At 38.3% G+C, this 21,936-nt stretch overlaps 2 protein-coding genes across 2 annotated transcripts in view; one reads left to right on the top strand and one right to left on the bottom strand.

Moving 5' to 3' along the window:
* Positions 1-16,183, top strand: part of si:dkey-22o22.2 (neural-cadherin) — a 111,467-nt gene extending 95,284 nt beyond the window's left edge. The window contains exons 20-33 of the mRNA XM_046847455.1: positions 872-1,056; positions 1,750-1,985; positions 3,156-3,433; positions 3,698-3,912; positions 4,696-4,823; positions 5,310-5,437; positions 5,673-5,796; positions 7,788-7,968; positions 8,769-8,935; positions 9,268-9,532; positions 10,558-10,738; positions 11,130-11,383; positions 13,327-13,484; positions 14,311-16,183. Coding sequence (XP_046703411.1) covers positions 872-1,056; positions 1,750-1,985; positions 3,156-3,433; positions 3,698-3,912; positions 4,696-4,823; positions 5,310-5,437; positions 5,673-5,796; positions 7,788-7,968; positions 8,769-8,935; positions 9,268-9,532; positions 10,558-10,738; positions 11,130-11,383; positions 13,327-13,484; positions 14,311-14,751 — 2,941 coding nt within the window. The 3' untranslated portion in view covers positions 14,752-16,183. The remainder of the gene's footprint in view (positions 1-871; positions 1,057-1,749; positions 1,986-3,155; positions 3,434-3,697; positions 3,913-4,695; positions 4,824-5,309; positions 5,438-5,672; positions 5,797-7,787; positions 7,969-8,768; positions 8,936-9,267; positions 9,533-10,557; positions 10,739-11,129; positions 11,384-13,326; positions 13,485-14,310) is intronic.
* A 729-nt stretch (positions 16,184-16,912) lies between these two features.
* Positions 16,913-21,771, bottom strand: ccne2 (cyclin E2). The gene is given in 12 exon segments (XM_046846268.1): positions 16,913-17,977; positions 18,060-18,217; positions 18,577-18,688; positions 18,787-18,966; positions 18,968-19,018; positions 19,103-19,249; positions 19,350-19,485; positions 19,743-19,888; positions 20,431-20,478; positions 20,600-20,675; positions 20,789-20,831; positions 21,696-21,771. Coding segments are annotated over 11 exon segments (1,176 nt in total). The 5' UTR covers positions 20,803-20,831; positions 21,696-21,771; the 3' UTR covers positions 16,913-17,869.
* Between the last annotated feature and the right edge of the window lie 165 nt (positions 21,772-21,936).

The following is a 21,936-nucleotide window of genomic DNA, read 5'->3' on the forward strand; positions in this document are numbered from 1 at the left end:
TTGTTTCACATTACATGTTTGAGCAAAAGAGGAAGGGCGTTTAACTTTTAGTGAGAAGGCATTTGTTTTTTTGGTAAGATAAATTGTGAATGTCTTCTCACAAACAAAAAAAAAACCTATGAAGTCAATACAAAGGTGTCTACATAATAGCCAAGCTATAAGGGAAGCTATGGTGAGTAGCAAAAGAGAAATACATTTAGATTGAATAGAATAGTGTACAACTAGTGATATATGTTTTATTCTTGGGGATGGATATGGTTTTATTGCAGCTATTATTGAGATTTAAGTAACATTTCATAAGTTGGCATCAGGTGATCCTGCTGGCTGGATTGCAAAGAATGCATGCCCCTGCTCTGGATGTATCCAGCCAAAAGGCTTTAGCGTATGAGGTACAGCAGTGACATATTTGTCATATTACCACGGTGACCTTCTCTAATCTTAGTCAGGACTCTGCTTAGCCTGTCCTGGCTGACAGTGACTGTGTTTTGCTAAAGTGCTGGGCTATACAAAAGGACATCACTATGACCCAGTGTCTCAGTAACTCCTGTCTATAGGAAAATGAAAATAAGGGACAGGAACTAAAAGGCTAAGAACTGACATTTTATAATGTCAGCAGTCTAGATGGTGGCCTTGCATGAGGGCTGACGAATTAAATGGTGTGATGGAAGCATGGGAACATGAAGCCTTTTAACTTACTCCATGGTTTTTATTATTATGTCTAGTCAAAGATGCTAAAAGGCAATTCAAAATGTCTACTTTGTTTGATTAGCTGTTGCTTGTTTTAGCACTACTGCACTGCCAGTATAAACACATCCTAACTCTATCTTTCTCTTTTTCTCTCTCTCTCTCTCTCTCTCTCTCTCTCACACAGGCAGTTTATCCTGAACCAAAACTCTGGTCAGCTAAGCATAAAAAGTGGCACCCAGGCTGGGAAATACAATCTACAGGTGCGAGTGGCCGATAGGAGTTGGCCTGATGTCACTTCCACGGTGCAGATTACAGTCAGAGAGCTGAAGGAGGAGGCATTGCTCAATGCTGGGTCGCTCCGATTCTTCAGTGGGTGATTTAACTCTTGTATATTCACTGCAGCATTCATCTCCAAAGTGATGTGATGAAAAGAACTATTACATGTCTATTATTATTATTATTATTACTATAATTATTGTTATTTAAGTAATATTTTAATGCATTCAAAATCTCTTTGTTGCACCTGTAGTGTATGGACAAGAATTTCTGAAGCAATTCACTCTACTCTACTGAGAAAGAAACAGAAAACTTGGTGCTAGCCTATAGGGAAAAGAGGGTTAGAATTAATGTTCTTAAAATACAACCATAAATTAATTCCCTCAAAATGTGTTGCATCATTGAAAGGACAAAGATCTTGATGAATTAATTCCTAAACATATTCTGCATAAATATTCTTCTTTTCAAACAAAAAGTCCAAGAGCTTTAGATTTTTCTTAATACAGGAAAATATGTCAGCTCTTTTTGGATAAAATTATAATTAGATTCATGTCTAACAGTATTTCTGGGTTCAATAAGTTTCATCCTGATGATTTGGGCATCCAATAATGTAACATAAAAAAATATTGCAGACCAAGTTAGAGCAACTTTACATGTGTTATAAGCATCATTATTGTTAATTTGTTGTTTTACTAGCTAACTAAAACAGCCACACACATCTTTATTTAGTGTGTTTGACGTTTACATGAGTGTATGTACAGCTGTGTTTCTTTTTATTGTATGCAGATTTAACAGCAGAAAAGTTGTTCTGGGCCGCTAATGGTAAAGAAAGTTTGTATGAGCGTCTTCAGCGTCTGCTCTCTGAGGTCTTACAGACAGAGCTGGATAATGTGCACATCTTTAGCCTGGCCAACGGCAGTCACTCTACCCAGCAGCACCTCAGCCTGTGGTTCGCTGCCCATGGTTCCCCTTACTACAAGCCGGAGAAATTGCACGGCAATGTGGCTATGCACAAGGCCAAGGTAGCAAAAATCACATACAAAAAGGCATGCACATACACACACATATGCACAGTTTGTATTTACATTTCTCAGACACATAAGCGCAGACAGCTCCTAACACATTACACTTGCACATGAAGTGACAATATGCACTAGGATTTATGAATATTTCAAGGCCTTGAAAGGTATGATACAGCATTGTGTGGCCAGTGAGACAAGAAGGGAGGGAATGAAGGGCATACACAGGGAGGGAATTAATGGATCTGTAAATCAGGTGTGAGTGGGAGCCATGTGAAGCTTCTGACTTTTGTTTATGCCCAGAGCTGGAGAATGCATTGAAAGTTTTACAAAGGCTTGTAATGAATGTGACATATTGCCCTTGAACATGGATTTCAGCCAGTCTTTCTCTCTTAGACACACACACAAAGCTTATAAGGCACCTTCATACACCTTCATATACAGTATGTGTGCCAGAGTACAGACTGCAGTGTCATTAGCTTTATGTCGCCATATATATATCAGAAGAATGCGATGCCGTGCTATGTCCCTTGTCACACACAGCCAGTATAAATACTGCATTTGAAAATTTCAATTCTCTTTTTTATGTATGGTCTTTTATACTTGCCTACAAAAGATTGGGATAAGCAACTAATATGGTTTTAACTTTTTAGCTTAACCATTAGCGATTACTTTATTAGTACTACACATGGAATGTTGAATGTCTGGAGACATGAATTTATTACATTTTATTTCCACGTGTGAGCAGCTGGGTTTATATCCAGGCTGCCAGTTTAGTACACCCAATGTTATATTATAGGCTTTATTAGTTCCTTTAGCGGAATAATAACTATTACATAGGATCTATTGTAATCTACAGTGGCGGGCCGTGCATTTGGTACCTTGGCCTTCAGTGGGGACTTACCCGACTTAATCCACCTTTTAATACCACCACTATTACAACACAATTATAGAAACTATCAATACTATACAAAAACGTACGGTGGCCGAGAAGTGCAAAACACATTAACCAATCTGAAAACAAAATAACAAATGCAAAAACAAAACTAAATGAACTAAATAAACGAAATGTAGTTCAGTGTATCTAATAATGTTTAGACCAGCAGAGAAGGCTTTGCTGGCCCTGATGGCCCACCACTGGTAATCTGCAATCTGTTTCGTCATCTGATTTAGTTGGAGTCAACCCTGGGTGTGAGCATTCTGCAGGTGGGGGTGGATGAGTGTGCCTATGCAGACTGCGGTCCAGCAGGTGGCTGTTCCAGCAGGGTGACATTTAGTGACACTCCTTCAGTTCTGAACGATGGGAACACTTCCCTGGTTTCTGTCTCAGCCACAGTCACAGCTTTGTGTGGCTGCTTAGCCAGGGAGAGCAAGCACGTGTCCTGCTCCTCTTACACTCACAACCCCTGCCTTAATGGAGGCACTTGTGTGGATACAGGCATAGGCTACAGGTAATATCTCATCAAATGTGGTGAAAAATAGAATGTATTGTTGTAATGTTATATCACAGTGTTCTTTTATAAAAGCTGACTAAATGGTTCAAGTTATTTAATTAATATTTTTTGTTAAATATTTTATGATAGTGCTTCATAATTGTGATTAGGGTCTTCTGTTTTTTTAACATTATTAGTTAAACATGAAATACTGTGAAACTGTATTCCTATTCTATGCAAATAGTAAATCTTTTTTGATTTTGCAATCTATGCCGCTCCTAGGTGTCAGTGTCCACCCTTGTTTGATGGGCCAGAGTGCCAGCAAACTAAGCACACATTCCTTGGAGATGGCTATGCATGGTTCCCTCCCATAAAGCCTTGCTTTAAGAGCCACATCTCTTTGGAGTTCATCACAGAATCAGCTGATGGCCTACTGCTGTACAATGGCCCCCTTGGTGTCCTCCAGCCCGGAGACAATGGGGACTTCATTGCACTTGGTACATTACCCAAAAGCCAAATGTTGTATTTATTTAGCTTGGCCATTGCATTGTTTTATTTCTGGTTGTACAGAACAACCAGCAAGTTGTAATATCTTAATAATGAAAAACATGTCATAATAGTCAATGTTGTCATGATTTTCTACACTGGTCATGCGAAATAAATTTTCCTTTAACAATTAGCTGTGGGAAATACAGTCAATAGATGATGATGAATTGATGAATTGATCTGAATGGAAATGTCTGTGGTCAGCACTGTAAGGACAAATAGGATCAGAGGCGAGAGTCTCTAATAAAGGTCAGACTTTGCACACATGCTGTCCTATATATGTTCTGTCCTGACCTCATATAACTCAAGAGGATAACCTGAACACGCCTTTAAAAAGCTTAGATCGTCAATATGCTTTGTGTGCCTATAGGCACTTAGTTATCGAGCAGGCCTTGTGCTCTCCTGATTGGAGGGAAAAAAATCTAACTTGACCACAAGTTGATTGCACTGAAGCATTTTTTGGCACAAACCTAAATGCTACAGGACTCAATGTGCTGTCAGTACTTGATAAATTAGACTGGGGAAAATTTAAAATAGCATCACTGTCGAAGCATATAAGAGAATGCATTAAGAATTGAAAGTAGAGAGGCATGGTCAAGACATTAACACACTCAAAAGTGATAGATTGATTTACTTAATCAAAGTTCCTGAGCTCAGGATTCCTAGAAGCCAACAGTGTCTCATCATCTGGTCTCCATCTTTCTTTCTGACATGTCATCTCTGTGTCTTTTTAGAGCTGAAGAAAGGTGTCCCAGTGTTGAGTGTTAATCACGGCTCCGGCACTGTCACATTGCAGCTTCCTGCACACACCTCTTTGTCTGACCGCCGCTGGCATCACCTCGACATCATTAGCGATGGAAAGGTAGGACCAGAAGCTAGAGATGTTTTTTGCCAAAAGCTCACAGAGAAAACATTCTGTGCTAAACCAAGGTCTCAAAGTCTGTATACAACCCAATATGGGAAACCTTCTGAAAAATCTATTTTGGCTTGGTCAGGTATTGGCTAAATTGCAAATACTAGTGCAGCATCACACACATGTTGTTTTAAAAAAAAATCACATTTTTATCCGTTTACACAACTAATAAAAATATCTAAGTAGTGGGTAGTAATGGTTTACTCTACAGCCAGGGAGTTTTGGAGCTGGTCAGACTAAGCAGGGTATTTAGCAGGGTAAGATGAAAGAGTGGTAAATGACATATCACATATTTACAGTTACTTTACTGCAGTTTAATCATTGAAGTGTCAGTTACCCACAATATTTATAATATAACACGATATATAACACAATATGTATAATACAATTACGTGTGCACTCTATATTTACTGAGTGTATAAATATAACTTACAGGAAGTTCACTTGATTGTGGACCATTGTTTTGGAGCTGTGGTGAATGAGGTGGAGGGTTTGGGAGTGGATATGTTTGAGACAGACCAGTCAATGTGCAAGGTGTCTGCACACACTCCAGGCACTGAGAGGTAAAATAAAGGGATCTCTCTCTCTCTCTCTCTCTCTCTCTCTCTCTCTCTCTCTCTCTCTCTCTCTCTCTCTCTCTCTCTTCCCCCCCCCAAAAAAAACACACACACACACATGCACACACACACGAATATAAACTATATGTGTAAATATATAGTTTTATCTGAGTGTCATTAGTGTGTAATTTATTGCAGTCTGAAAGATGTAAGCTGTGTTACTGTATTGTTCTCTTTGTAGATTCCTGAATGTGAATCAGCCTCTACAGCTAGGAGGAGTGAAGGACACATATCCACTGCGTCACACACACATGCACTATAAAGGGTTTGTGGGCTGCATCAGAAACCTGGTGGTCGACACTCAGGTATTAAGATTATTCTTATTTTCAACCCTAATGGTATCTCTGTATTGTTTATGCATTCTAGCCATAATAGCAGCTCTCAATATACTAGATTATAGAAATCTGGCAGAAAATAGGAGAACATTTTAAACAATTTAGAAGAAACAATGTGACAGAGGTCTAGTGCCATTACTGGCCATTACTGAATAATAAGGAGCATCACTTTTTTACTAAAAAAGATCAGAGTTCCATCCATTTATTTTTATGGGCCAGGCAAGGTTGGCATAAAATGATGGTAACCTGTACCCTAAGCAGTGTCTATATTTTACATCCCATGTCCTTTTTCACTCAGTAAATTGGCTTTTGCACTGGTCGATTTTCATTCACATTTGTTCTAACTGCTGCTTCAAAAGAAGAAGAAAAAAGCATATTTTTTCAGGTTGACTCCTGTAATGTCATTGTAGCAGTAAATGTTATGAGTAACTGTGTATATTTTGGCATCTTTATATATATTTTTTACTTAGCAGCTATAAAACAATACACTTTAAATGACCATTGTCTTTAGTTATAAAGATCATGCTTTAGGTCACACACATGCTGACTAAATATTGAATAAATAAATCGTATTCATGTTCAAATGTGAATGTTGTCCTGTTAAAAGCAATATGGTCATGAAAGTGAAAAGTGTTTAATAAAGAGTGACACTAGACCACCATGGGCATCTGTTTGCGTGTAAGCGTCTGTTGAGCTGCCCAATAATGTTATATAAGTCGGCATAAAAATGTTTGTCTAGCTTCAAGGTGACTTGCTTCACATGACTCTGAGGAAGCACAAGAGCTTGATATTAGACTTGGAATGGTAGATTAGAAAAAAAAGTGTCGGAATTGTCAGGTTCTATAAAACTTCATGTTTCATGTTTTTTGGAACTTTGACGTAATCTTCTAAAAGCATCTGCTGTAATTAATGTTTGCTTAAAATTATTTTACTTATTTGATCAATTCTTGTTTAGGTTAAAACTAACGTTATAGAAAAATGTTAGTATTGTAGGAACATTGCAGGAGTTTCTCTAAGCATTTTCTGAAAACCTTAAAGAAATAGAAGACATCTATTTAGTATTTTGTGAACCAAAGGTTTGTAGAACTGTGTTTTATAAAATTTTATGATCATGCAAGAGCTGGCACAGGCACTCAAAAAATGTCTATCATTTTCTGAACTTTTATAAACAAACATTTAATTAGGGATGGCAAATATATAAAATATTGTCAAATATATGCTGGTGTGGGTTAATGACAGTTTCAAGAAAGGCTCTAAAAACTTGTGGAACAGCTCTTTCTTGTGTAACTTAGCAGATCAGTTAATTGCAAACTGAATCCATCAAACTCAAGAATCAAACAGGAGCAATGCTTCACCGCCTGCACCTATTTAATTGGATCCACTCATCTCTACTCATAAATACCTATCTTTTTCATTAGTTTTCACAAACAGAGTTGACACTCTTTCAGCATGTGGGTGAGGGATTTATTTCCCACCTCGTGACAAGTCTGAGTCACACTGACTATTTTCTGACATGTCAGACATTTTTGTCAAGTGTGTAGAAGGTTGTAGCATAGCATGACATTTGTGATGATCTCAAGAGAAACGCTGTACTAATATGCCAAAATTGGAACCGTAATTGTATAGTTTGACTGCTTGTGCCAGATGACACTTAATAATGCGATTTTATAATGTCATGGCTCATGATGGAGATATTTGATATAAGAAAATCTTGTCAGCGTCTTACACCTACTCAAAGCACTATGGAAAGATGGATCATAATCATTAAAAAATGTAAAATTAGACTAACCTTTATGTCACAGGATGGGAGAAAATGACAATTACTTAGCAGTGAGGTCACCCATTGTGCTGACTCAGACTCATTTATGTACATGTGTGTGTGTGTGTGTGTGTGTGTGTGTGTGTGTGTGTGTGTGTGTGTGTGTGTGTGTGTGTGTGTGTGTGTGTGCGTCCTTGATCAGGTGTATGACCTGAGCAGTGCAGCGGAGAGTATGAACAGTGCCCCCGGGTGCAGTCTGACTGATGGTGTGTGTATGACGGCGGGAGGGCCCTCCTGTGGCCAGCGTGGAAAGTGCCTTGGGGAGTGGGGATCCTTCAGCTGTGACTGCCACCCTGGATACAGCGGACATAAGTGTGAAAAGGGTGAGTCTGCATCCATTTGACTATTTAAAGGTTTATTACTAAGAAAACATACATTCTTTAAAAAACTTTTTAATGCAGATGAGTAATGAATTAAATATCCTGCTTTAAAAGTAATATTATTTTTACAATTCAGTTCAGTTGTAAAGCATATGTACTGCATATCCATCTTAAGCAGCTTATATGATGTTTTATTAGCATGCCAATTTCATTATTTATAATTTTAGAATAATAATAGCTGCATGTTTTATAAGACTTCTTGTGAGCATTTTACTCTTGAAACGGACTGTGATTTTACTGTGGTACTTAAGCTGTTACTCTTATGACACTATTATAGGCTTCTCTGGTATACATTTGGCTACCTGCTAAATCACAAAATATTCTGTTTCAATTGTGTAACTGCAATTTACCAAAAATTATAATAATGAAAGCGAAGAGCTTACTTAATGTGGCATATGCCACTTTAATGAAAGTCCATGAAGTTGGCCCTCCTTGTATAATGAAATAATAGACATCTGACATTTCTGTTGACTTTCGCCAGGTTAGTTCTTAAGAGATTGTAGTGTCATATAACCATAACATGACAGTGATTTCATTAGTATTAAAACTGAAGGAAAGACAACAGTCATAGCAACTGCATTTTTAAACAAACCAAAAAAGTGCTTCAATTTCATGAAGGATTTTACAGTTCTATATTTTTAAGTTATATAGTTTGCTGGCATTTTGTAAAGTGTGTGTGTGTGTGTGTGTGTGTGTGTGTGTGTGTGTGTGTGTGTGTGTGTGTGTGTGTGCGTGTATGATAGCTCTTCCTGAGTGGTCTTTTGAAAAGGAAAGCATGCTCAGGTACCAGCTGAGAACAGGAATCAGTTCACGCAAGACTCATGTACAGTTCCTCATCAGAACACGATCCTCATCAGGCATTCTGCTCAGCATGAGCTCCCGGGACTCTGATGAGTTCATCATTCTGGAGGTAAGGAGTGGATACACACACATACACACATTATATACACCCCCAGGGGCTTACTAGAAATTTCTAGGTCTATTGGAAATGCATTTCAAATAATTTTCCCTCCCATTTATAAGAGGCAAAGTTTTTAGTTCAGGTCCTTAGGGACCCAGATAAGGATAAATCCGCCTGCAGTGACGTCCCCAAATTTCAAATTATAAATAAACGGTATTTAAATGCACATTATAACATCAGTATAGTAATTAGCCATAACTTGAATTTGGTGTCACAAGATATGGTTTTATCTACACTGACACTGTTGCACTTTTAACATCTGCACCTACTTGCTTATGCAGATAGTAGATGGCTATGTCAGTGTTCGTGCCAACCTGGGTGATGGCCAACACACACTGAAGCTGGGAAGCCAGCGAGTGGATCACGGCCAGTGGGTCCTGGTCAGCTTGAGTCGCCATGACAACGTGTTCAACCTGCAGCTGGAACAAGGCGGGGGGTCACGAGAGGTCACCGGGGTGCTGGGAAATAAACGAGAGATTGCAGTGCATTACTCCAACGTGCTTCTGGGAAATGATGCCTCACTCAGCTCACAGGGAGACTTTCAAGGTGCATCTTAGTTTTTTCTTCCACTTCACTTTGTCTAGTTTGAACTGTATAAACAGGACACAACAAGCTTGGTTAAAGGCAGCAAGCAGCTCATACATAGTCACGTGTAGCAATACTTTAATATTAATAAAAAGAAAGTATCTGATGAGTTGTGGGTGAATCAGAAAATACATTCTGGGATGCTGGGATAAAACAGCCACGTACATCAAACCTGGCTGCACTCAGCCCCGGCTCCATCCTTGTTATAAGCATGTGCCTGCTTGTATTTTTTGGTAAATAACACGTTATCAGGGAGGTGGTAACTCGGTGGGTAAAGCATCCGATAAAGGATCCGAAGGTCACAAGTTTAAATCCCTCGCTCTGGATAAGGGCTTCTGCCAAATACCATAAATGTAAATGTAACATGCTACAAAGGTACAGTATACTGCAGCATTATGTTATACTTTATTTAACGTAAATTTAAAACAAATTTAAGTGAATAGGAAGCCATTTGGGACTCAGCTGCACTATGCAGCACATCTTTTACATGGATCAAGAATTATTTTTTCTGTGCCAATTTTGCATGTGCAAAAACTAAATCAGCACAATAAATAACACATTTAAAAAGCAAAAGAACCTCTACATGTGATTATTGCCAGAGATTTTATCAGAATGATTACATTTAAATAATTTTCTGTACAATATCTAGTTCCTCTTGTGCATCTCAGTTCCTCAGCAAGAGAAAAAATATTCAGCATGGGTACATATTTTACTTTACAGTGGAAACTATGAAATAAGGAAGAGTTATTTGTTGAGAAGTGAAATTTGACATCACATGTCGTTGCTTTTGCATATCTGAATTCCTTTCTTTTCTTTTCTAGTTTTAGCACTTTTTTCTCTGGGGACAACCAGCTGTGTTTGTGTGTTTGGTATGACTGAACTGCCAATGTTTAATGCTTTTTTGGTGTATGTGTGTGCGTGTGCGTGTGCGTGTGCGTGTGTGTGTGTGTGTGTGTGTGTGTGTGTGTGTGTGTGTTGCTCTGTAGGCTGTATGCAGGATATAAGGCTGAACGGTCACTCTCTGCCCCTGGATGGTCAGAGCAGTGAATTTGTAACAGTGTTAGAGTGGCGGGGAGTTCAGGCAGGATGCCACTCGGATGCATGTCGTGCAAAACCATGCCAGACCCCACTGTACTGCGTGGATCTGTGGAGGAAACACGAGTGCAGGTAGAACTACCACTTACAATGCAGAAACTAATTGATCAAGCATGCCCCACAATGTAAATCCAACCTTTTAGTCAAAATGGGAGGTTTAAATTTTGTACTGAACGTTGAATCATGATCTGAATGGCTTGTCTATAATTTCATGGATTAACTTAAAAATCCTATTTACACTACAGATGTTTTTAGAAGGGTATTTTGAACAAAGAGTAAGTTTAAATAAAAAAAATAAATAAAAAAAGAATCTATATCTTTAATAATCTCATATTTTCCATACACATTCAGTTCTTATACACACACCAAATATGGCAAGGGGATTTGTGTTTCTTCAAAAATATCTATTAGGTATATATAGTATGAACAATATTCTCTATATGGCTGTCTTCTGTCCATGCAGGTGTCCAGTGGGACAGTTGGCTGTGGTGGATGAACACACAGGGTTGGTGAGTTGTGCCATATCACCTTGTGGTTCCTCCACTTGCCGTAACGGTGGTACCTGCCTCGCCCATTCCACCAAGAGCTACCAGTGTCGCTGCCCAGAGGGCTTCCGGGGCCAGTGGTGTGAAATCAGCCAAGTTAAAACATCAAACCTGGCCGCACTCAGTCCCAGCTCCATCCTTGCCATAAGCATGTGCCTGCTTGTATTTTTCGGTAAATACCACATTATTCCAAACTTCAGTCTCATTCACACCTAGAAATGCAGAACAAATATTTAGATTGATCATTATATCTATTTAATATTTATATATTTATAATTATATAAAATAAATAAATATATTTATAAGTACTGTTTTAAATGTTCTTTATCCTGTTTAGTTTAAAAGCAAGGGGGAAAAGGTAAAGTACTTTGGAGGCTAGGCCCAGAGAGGCATTCTTTATAAATTAAAAATGTGACTAAAATGTAACGTATAATAAGCAGATCAATAATTCATTGCCATAAGGTAATAACCATATACTTGAACATCAGTGACTGATTACTAGGTTAGGTCTATGTGTATAAATCAATATCATAAGCACCTCAAATGATTTATCATCAAGATTCCCAATTATGAAATAAGAAAACATTTCATGTTACAATTAAATCCAAACGAAGCTGCAAAATATCTACATTACACCAACAGATTCAACCCAGTTTCATGAACTTTAGACACGTGACATGAAATAATGTAACGTATTGTGTGGTCAAAGATGTATTCAAGTTAGGAGAATTCAATTTTATTTGTTCTGAATGTTTTTTAGGGGGAAAAACTAACCTATAAAGCACAGTAATATATGCATAATATGCTTATGCGGATCTTAGAAAAGAACACAAGCTAAAAGCTAACATTATCCTGTTTATGGCTGTATCTAAACCGTTTACATTTTTGTGGGATCTTTAAGCTAAAAAGCATGATATTGGGCATGTACACTTCTTATACTGTGTATTTTCTGCAATGAATGTATACCTTTGGTGCACAGATAGACACATTCTGTACAGCTGTACAGCTACACTAGTAATACGAAGGGTTGACAGTTTCCTTCATGTTCCTGTTTACCGCTTTTCTCAGCCTAATCAACGGCATCATGTTAATACAAACGCACAGAACCATTGCTCCGGCTTTAATGAGAGTCAAATAAAGCACACGAAGAAAAAGTCAAGTATACTGCACTGTTTTTAATGGGTCTGCCGTCGTTGATTGGAAATTGCAGTGTTTGCCAATAGAGGGCGCTATTTTTCACATCTATTAAATTCAGGGTCTTTTTTTTTTTGTACAACCAGGGACCACCAAAAAAACTGTAGACACATTATTTAATTATGTATGGCAGTTTTTTTTACAGCTAGAAAGTCATCTTATTTTTAATTCTTTTTTATTAAATTTTACCGCAACACAATTTCAGACGATTGTTTGTTTTAATGTATTGGTAAGAGGAACATAGACATTAACAGAGAATAAAACATTTATACCCATACATACATATACATAGGGACAAAAGTATTGGGACTTTTCCAGCCGTATGTGGTTCTTCCCCTAACTATTAGGAAAAAGTTTAAAGCTCTGAATTCTAAACAATGTATTTGGATGTGGTGGCATTACATTTTTCCTTCACTTGAACTAGGAAACCCAAACCTTTACCAGTTTATCAGCATGACAATGCCTCTATGCACAAAGAGAGCTCCATGACCTGGGCTGGAGCGCTAGATCTTAAGTGGCCTGCTGTAGAGCTCTGACTTCATCTTTATTGAACACTTTTGAAATGAATGTGAATGCTAACAGCACCACAGGCCTCCTCATCCTACATCACTACCTGCCTTTACTAACACCCTTCTGCCTGAATGAGCAGTTATCTAGTAAATCTTTCTGAAGAATGAGGGTTATTATAACCTTAGATAGGGCTCTAATGTGGAATGGAGATTTCAAAAAGCATATCTTATGTTTAGGTGTCCACAAACCTCTGTCTATATAGTGTATTTAAACGCATACCATCCAATTGTGACACTAGTTTCTGTGATAAACATGACATTAAAGGCAATTACATTCTTTTTTTATCCTTTTGTTTTATTACTTTATGTTTTTCCCACATGTATTTTAACACTCTGCTCTTGCTTGCTGTAGCTGTGCTGGTGGCAGTGACTGTGTGGAACCAGAAGGGCAGTGAGAATAAATTCCGGAAACGTGGTGTGTACCACATTCCTGCTGAGCATGAGAGCTGGGAGGACATCCGGGAGAACATCCTTAACTACAACGAGGAAGGCGGAGGAGAGCAGGACCAGGTACATTGGTCTCAAAGCACTGGCAGCAACCATATACTGATATGTCTAATTCAAGGCTGAAGGCCTGTTTGCAACTTTTTCCACAAGATGGCAGCATAGTGTCAGTTTTGTCAGTGTGAGTATATTCTATCGTGAAGTGGGGCAACATATAAACAGTGATTGATGAGTTTAAATTTATAAAAAATGTATATGAATGAAACAGCACAGCTGTGTGAGGTATGCAGCATAAACATTTATGAATAATACAAACTTCTTTGAACACAAGCATCTGCGTTCAATAAAAAACAATGCCCAGAGCATAAGGAGGTGTCATTGACATAATATTACATTTGGCCTGAGTGGATCCAGATATTGGGGTTTTTAGGGAACATTTGTTCCAAATTGTAAAAATGTTGTTATTTAGAATTTTGTTATTCGTTTGGTTTTGCATTTAAAAGAAAAAAAATTGTCTGAGGGATAGTTATGGCTGAAAACATACTCATAAAATATAATAAATAAAAACAGTAAATAAACTTCAGTAATCACAAAAATCTGAGCATTTACATTTACATTTGCGGCATTTAGCAGACGCCCTTATCCAGAGCGACGTACAGAAGTGCTTTGAGTCTCTAGTAATGAATAAATCTACTTTAAAACTACAGGCTACAAGTGTGTAAGGTGTAACATGGCTGGATTTTTGGCTCCCCTTCTTGTTTTTGTGTTTAGCATGTATCACAAAATGAAACTATTTTATGCTTGCCTACTAGGCTGGTCTTTCGGGTTCTCTACTATTGCCAATTTCCTCCTTCTCACTTTTCCCCATGCTACTTTTTTTTTAATTTCCCAGAATGCCTACGACATCAGCGAGCTGAAGAGGCCATTCTGCTCCAGCTTGTCTCAGTCCTCCTCATGCACCACAGCGCCCCTTATCAAGTCATCCCAGGGCTCTCAGGAAGAGGTGCACGCCAGCGTAGTCCAGCCCACCCACCACCACAACCCCAGCACTGCAGCCCATTGCGCCATGGACTTTAAAAACTATGTGGAGCGCATCATCTGGGAGGCTGATAATGACCTCTTGGCTTTTCCCATGGACACTTACCATGTATACTGCGTCGAAGGCGCAGGTTCAAACACAGGCAGCCTCAGCTCTCTAAGCTCAGCCATCCCAGAGGAAGACTTCAGTTACGATTCTCTGCGACACTGGGGGCCCAAATTTGAGGCCCTTAAGGAGTTGTATCGAAGGCCTGAAGTGGGCTTTGCAAACACAGATGTGGTGCATATAGAGTAACAGCCACACCGAGGGCAGGAGCTGTGAGCTACACTCAGTTAAAGCCAGTAAAACCACAGTTTACAGTGTTTGTGTGTTATTCAAGCAACCACATGTTACATGGATTGAATCTTTTCTCTTGCTGGACTACCAGAAAAGCTTTAGGAGGAAGAAAAGCCTTGAGACTGGATAGCAGGCATGCTTTATTTATTGAGTTTACTCAGTGTGAACTGTTAGTGCTGTATTTATTTTCTCCTGGACAGATGATTTACAGAGGGAACAAAGCCACAGTATAGCTATTTTTTACACTGAAAAGCATTTTCTGTCAGGATACTACAGAGCTGTGTTTCTATTTCACGTCTATGATGACAAAAAACAAACACACTTCCATTACACACCTGCAGGTTATTGAGTGCTCCAGGTGGCATAGTGGCACATTACTGCCTCAAAGCTCCCCAGTTCAATCCCCAGCTCATGTGGTGTCCTTCTTTTTTTATGGAGTTCCACATGTTCTTCGTCTGGGGGTTCTGATCTCTCCCACCTCTCAAAACATGACAGTGGGTTAAATGACTACTCTAAATTTGCCCCTAGGTGTGAATGAGTGTGTCGGTGGAGTCCTCCAGAGTGTGCCTCCGCCTCTCGTCCATTATCCACAGGATTCACTCTGAATCTCCCTCTACCCTGACCAGTCAAAAGCACTTACTGATGAATGAATGTCAGAATTAATTAATGATGCAGTTAATAAACTCTTTCAATGTATCATACAAATCCTGTCATAGATGTGAATTTTTTTTTCATACAAAGAATGCTGTATGAAGCATTAATCCATACACTTCAGACTGATCTGGAAGAAAAACGAATAAACAAAAAACAACTCTGTGTTCCTGGCAAATTTGCATCAGTGTGCAGGCTGCGGTATTTTGGGTGGATTTTAAAAAGCGAAAAACACAATCACTAAAATCTGTCCGTGTTTTAACCTTTTCAATGCTTTAAATTAATATAGTTCTATTTTTTTGCTATTTGGAAGAACCTGTCTGAAAACTTTCTATTTTGTATGAACAATAAATCTGAAGACACAATGTTACCTTTAAATGGTGTTATTCGGTGTCAATTGTTTCATTAACCGATTGTTTTCAACCTCATCGTCCTGCCCAAGTTCGGTACTGTGGACTGCTCCTGTTTCCATGATGACGTTTATAGAATTGAATTGGATCTGGATCTGTTTCACAACTTAACGGCATTTAATGCAAATGAGACTACAAGTGTGAGAACGCCAGCACATGCACCAACATTCCGCTTGGTCCCATTCTCAACCATTATAGTGTCCATTATACTGCATACTTTTAAACACTGACCGTGTGTAAATATGTATATTTTCTAGAAATTTAATGTCAAGTACCTCCTTTTTGCAATATGTTTTATTAAATAAAGCTTTTCTTGAAGCATTATAAAATCTCTTTTTTTCATTCAAAAAAGAAATGTGCCACACTTGGGTGGGGGCAACACCTCTTTGTGAGGCTGATTGCTTCTGCTGTGTGTGTTAGGGGGTGTTTTAGGGTAGCTGAAGCCATCTGAGGTCTCTGAACTACACAATGACTCACACAACAGTGGCTTTGTAAGGAAAGGAGCCTAATGGCTTCTACACCAGCCAGCTGTCTGGAGAACAGCTCCAAGATGGGGGTCCAACACGTGCGAATTACAAGTGCAACATTAACTGGATTTAAGCACCTTATGATCCCTCAGATTTCTCATGTGGTGTAAACTAAAAAAAAAACGCAAACATGCTTTATAGTCTAAAGGTGGAAGTTTGAATTTATAAATTAAAATTTAATTAAGGAATTGTAGAAAAATAAGAACAGCACAACAAACCGATGGCATCAAGGCAAACAATTAAATGCAAACAATGAAACTTAATTTTAACACTAATTTTATGCAATATTCAATCTCCAATTAAAGTCCCTCATTGAACATGATGCAATACCAGGCTTTAACTGAAGCAGTGTGGAATGTTAAAGAGGCCATTTTAATTACCAAAAACACTGCTTCAGTTAAAGCCTGGTATTACACCATGTTCTAGGAGTGATTTAATTCCAAATATCTGATCAAATACAACCTTATTCTCACACTTGTTTACAAAGTCCTCAATTCAGCATGTTCCAGTAGTAATTCAAAACAAAACCAGTAAGTTTCAATTAATTTTTTAATAACTAAGGCAGGGAAATTATGTCAAGACAACCATATGTACACATTCTCTTATATACAGTTTTACACCATCTACTTTACAGGCACGGCTTTTGGCTCCCAATTCTGAGAGTTAAAGAAATTATAAATCAAGTTATGCTACAAAAGTAAGGTCCAGTAGAATACTGCATCTTACAATATTTCATAAATAAGCACCCACTGAATTAAATATTTGCCTTTGGCAATAAAATGAAAGGAAATTCATAGCATTATGAAAATTCAATACATTTAAAATAAAAAGGTAGCATCATAAATATGCAAAATACTTTTGCAATTCTAAAAATCAAAACTTCTTTCAGAGTGAAATAAAAGCAAGAAACATGTTTGTAAGAATTAAAATTCAAAACAATGTATGTGGGAGAACGACTCGACTCATCCACACACCAGCATCCATGACTCCATGCTGCAGTTCAGCTTCACAATGACCAGAGGTTTAGAGCAGCACTGACTAGAAATCCTATGGCAACATAGTTTAGTCCATGAATATTCACACACTTACACAGCTTTAAAAAAAAAAAAAAAAAAAAAACCCCACAAGACAAACATGAGCAATATCATCTACAACTCTGCATTGCTCTCAGTATGCTTGAAAAATAAGTCCTAAACTTCTGTTTAGGCCTTAAAATACTTGTAAACAATTTTCCTGTTCAGTCTTTGAAAGGCACACTTCACGGCTTCAAGGTAAACACCATCCTGTGAGGTCATGACCATTGTTATTTAAATAAAAACACAGTATCTTGCCCCTTCCTGTAATGCTCAACACTGTTCTACAAGCTCAGTTCTAGAACTGTTGAAACTGCATGTGGGTCCAAAAATACATTGCACACAAGGAGAAAGGCATGCTTATGTTGACTGCCAGGTGGTATGGATCAGAAACAGCAGCTTGTTCTTGAGCCTTTCACACATTACTGGGCTTTTCTGTGCTTTTGGGCGGAGTCAGCAAACCGCCGACTGCCACTGGAGACAATCGGTTCAGGTTCTCCTGCTGTCGCTGCTGAGCATCATTCTAAAAAACACAGGAGGCATGTTTACAACTTCAGATATGTGGCAGAAGAGAAAACAGAAAAAGATGAGTCAACAATACTCACCAACATGGACAGATAATCCACATGAGTTTGGATGTTGTGCCGGTCCTCTGCTGCAACCTTTTTGAAATCCTTCAGTTTCGGCTGGCCATATTCATTTACAGTGCTAGCAAAGGGGGCCATCCAGCGTACACAGCTGGATATACTGTCCCATGTCAGACCTAATGCAAAAAACAGACGAAACTTCGTTATAATCTGGGATTACTTTATGCAATCCAGAAATTAACTAAAGGATCATCAGGGTGGTGTTATCAGGCCTCCTTTCCCCTAAAAGCTATAATATGCATTTAACCTACAATAATTTACACAAACAATAGAAAGTGTCGAACACTGCTAAACTGATCTAACTGGGAAATAAACCAGTTAAATAGGGGAAAGAACATGTTCAAGTCCCTATGCTCAAACTGTACAAAATTAAGCTATATATAAATAAGATAAATAAGGTAAATAAGATGCCATTTTGAAAAAAAGGGAAAAAAAAATAATTTAAATCAAAAGGTGGGGTGGGACTCCATCTTACCAGATACTTTCTGCACAGTTTCAATTGAGGTAAAGTGACAAAATGCAGCAGCAGCCAGCACACCATACTGATAGTCTAATGAGTTAATGTCCAGAATACAAAGGTCCAGCAACTGTAAAGAAAGAATTTAAATCATGTTACATTACTGTGATTATACTTAGAGAAACCTGTAAGACAAAGATCACCATCCCGAAACACACACACGCATACCTGCGTCATTTGTATATAGATTTCCTGAGAAAACTGAGGCACAAGAAAATTTGGTCCTTCCTTCAGAGAGCCTACTTGAGCATAAAGCTTTAACCAAGAGATGGGAGTTTCCGGACAGAGATGCCAATTTAAAGCCTTTAGCATGAGCAGCTCCATTTCAAGGATTTCATCTTCATCACAAGGCACCATCTGTGACATAAGCAAACTCTTGAAGCTTTGGTGGGTAGATTTCCTGTAATCACATAGAGAGAACAGGTTACATTTTTCTACATTTATACAAATAGCATCAGAAAGGCAACCAGACTAATCATCTTACCTCCAGTTTAGATGCAATGAATAGAGAAGTAATGCCAATGAGTTGCAACTGGTTCTTTCCAATGGCTACCTGGGTCAGCATGAAGCGATCAAAAAAGTCTTGAGCAAGGTAAAAGGTCTCACGGTGAAGCGTATACACCTCACTCACCTAAAGAGATGCAGATATGCATTAAATCACAACTTAATGTGCACTAAGCAGCTGTGCCTTTGTAAATACAAGTCCAGGCATACAAGTGTAAATCACAAACCTCTAAAAGCCAGTCAAGGAGAATGGCTCTCATTTTTGGCTGCAGGCTGGGGTGCTGCTGCATGAAGGTTTTATCATGGATATACTTCAGTTCTTTATTCAGCATCTTAATCCACACATCATCCGAGCTGGCCCAGCTGTTAAAAACACACCAACATGTGAGAAACAAAATGGCTGAATACACAATAAAGAGTTCTTTATTAACACTGTGTTAAAATAAATACAACAGAAATCAAATATTTTTCTTTTAATCACATTATGTAAAGTCAGTCTGAAACCAATAGATTTGTAGACGTTTAATGCAATACAATGGCTCAGAACTTTTTAAACCATTACATATTGTAAAAATCCATTACAATATCACATTAAAGATATCTAAAAGTCATGTCCCTACCTCAGACAAGGCAGTGGTGAGGGCTTGATGAAAAGATTCTTGAACCGGAAGCGTTTAAAACCAGACAAGTTACTAGTCTCTTCAAGCTCCTTGTGAGGAGTCTCGACAAGGACGCATGGGCTAACATCTCCTTCTTCCCACCGGTTCTACAAGAGAATACATTTTATATATTACTCACAAAAATAAAAATGTCAAACTCTCTTCAAACTTTAGGCAAGAGATAATTAATTTTAATAGTACTCAAACTTACTACATCTCTCATTCATATACATACACACACATTGTATATAGAAATCACCACCACCCCAAAAATAAAGAAATGCATACACACACAGAATATATGTAGAAGAGATCCATGAACACACACAGGCTAAAGGGATAAGTGAGGAACAAAAGCCCTGAGGCCAGCTGAACAAAGCTCAATTTGGCGGGAGGAGGCGGGACAAAGGGGGAGGGGCTAACCGTGACGCTGACCAGCTGCTGCGTCATCACGTATACAATTAAAATAGCAACAACCACACATAGGAGCCACAATATGTACAGTGAATACTGGATTATATAAGGAAAAAAAAATACAAAATAAAAATAAAAAAAGGCCCCACACGAATAAAACCGACCGGTTATTTATTTAATTGTGCCTCAGAGTTACTCCAGTGCATTTGAAAGCAAGCTTGGAAACATGCCTCACCTGAATTTCATAACTTTGTTTCTTGGATGCTGGCGTTTTTCTTTTGCACTGTTAACACCACAGAGAACAGCACAATGTCAGGGATTGCTGTAAACCACGCAGGGCCCTATAATCATCATCATAAAATACATACAATCAAATAAACTATTAGAGAAAGATATCCCCTTACCTCAGCTTTTCTCTTCCTTGAACATCTATTTTGGTCAGCTGTGTTTGCATCTCGTTCTTGAAGTGTGTTACGGCAACTGGACATAAAAATAAATTAATTAATAAACAAATTAGTTAACATCTGTCCATATGGTCACATTTTCCCTGCTAATATGTAGTTCAACAAGTTTATACCAGACTGGTTTCTCACCTGCGTCTTGACATTTTTCCAAAGGGCAAAATAGTTCCAACACCTGAAAGTTAAAACAATGGCAAAATATAAGGTTTGTAAAAATCCTGGATGCAAAAACATGTTTATTTCGAGATTAAACGTTTCAGATAAAGAAGATAAAGCAGAAACCCAAAACAGGCCAAACTGCTGCTAGCTGGGGGGGAGCACAAGCCAACAAAACCAACACCTAATGACCTTTTTAAAAGAATAATATGGAAAAAACACAAATCCCCAATATAAAGTGTCTATCGACTACTTATTTTCATGCAACATGCAAATATGAGGTTATAATCTCCCGTACAGAACTAGTTTTCTTTGCCCGGGTGAGGTTGTGAAAGTCGACTCCCCGCCAAATTAAGAAGCGGGAGGACAAACCGCCTCGAACAAAACCCAGACAAAAAGCGTGAATTTAGGCTTTAAAATCGAGCACCTACCATAATCGATCAATACACACCATATATATTAAGTATCGTGCAGGAATCGATTTGATATCCCTCGATATTTTTGTCTTCCCTCGTCCCAAACCCGAACAAGAGATTAGCCAAGGAGCTAACATTCGACCCAATGTTTTAGACTGGCGGGACTACTCTTTAACTCAATGTGTCCACGTCTAAAAGCCCATTTACCGTACATCCTTAAACCTACTGTAAATATACACAAGAAAACCACCCAATATCGTTTATAAGACAGCTTGTCTAACTAGCAGCAGTTCCAGGACCCCAGGTTAGCTTACTATTACTTTGCTAACAAGAAAAATAAATAAAAATCCATCGCAAAAAACAAAGTCTAAACATTCCTGATGTACTTACAGGTACTATACACAAACTTATTTAAAATAAAATCGAATAAACAGAAATATATCGGTGTAAGAGAAGCGTCTACTCACCAGCTGCAGCAGAAATGAACAGACATCAGCTGGCGCCGGCGCCAACCTTAATAAAGGGCGCGAGTGCGCATGCGCGAGAACCGGTCATTCGTCAGCTTTATTATATTTAAATATTGACTCTTCGCGGTTTCGAGTTTTAAATTAATCATTTAACTGGAACATAATATATATATAACGGGATCGATATTAAATATCCTCCCCGAATTTGGATGTGTTTAGTCCTGAATATTGCAGTTTATTC

Source organism: Silurus meridionalis, chromosome 4 (assembly GCF_014805685.1).
Source record: "Silurus meridionalis isolate SWU-2019-XX chromosome 4, ASM1480568v1, whole genome shotgun sequence".
NCBI lineage: Eukaryota > Metazoa > Chordata > Actinopteri > Siluriformes > Siluridae > Silurus > Silurus meridionalis.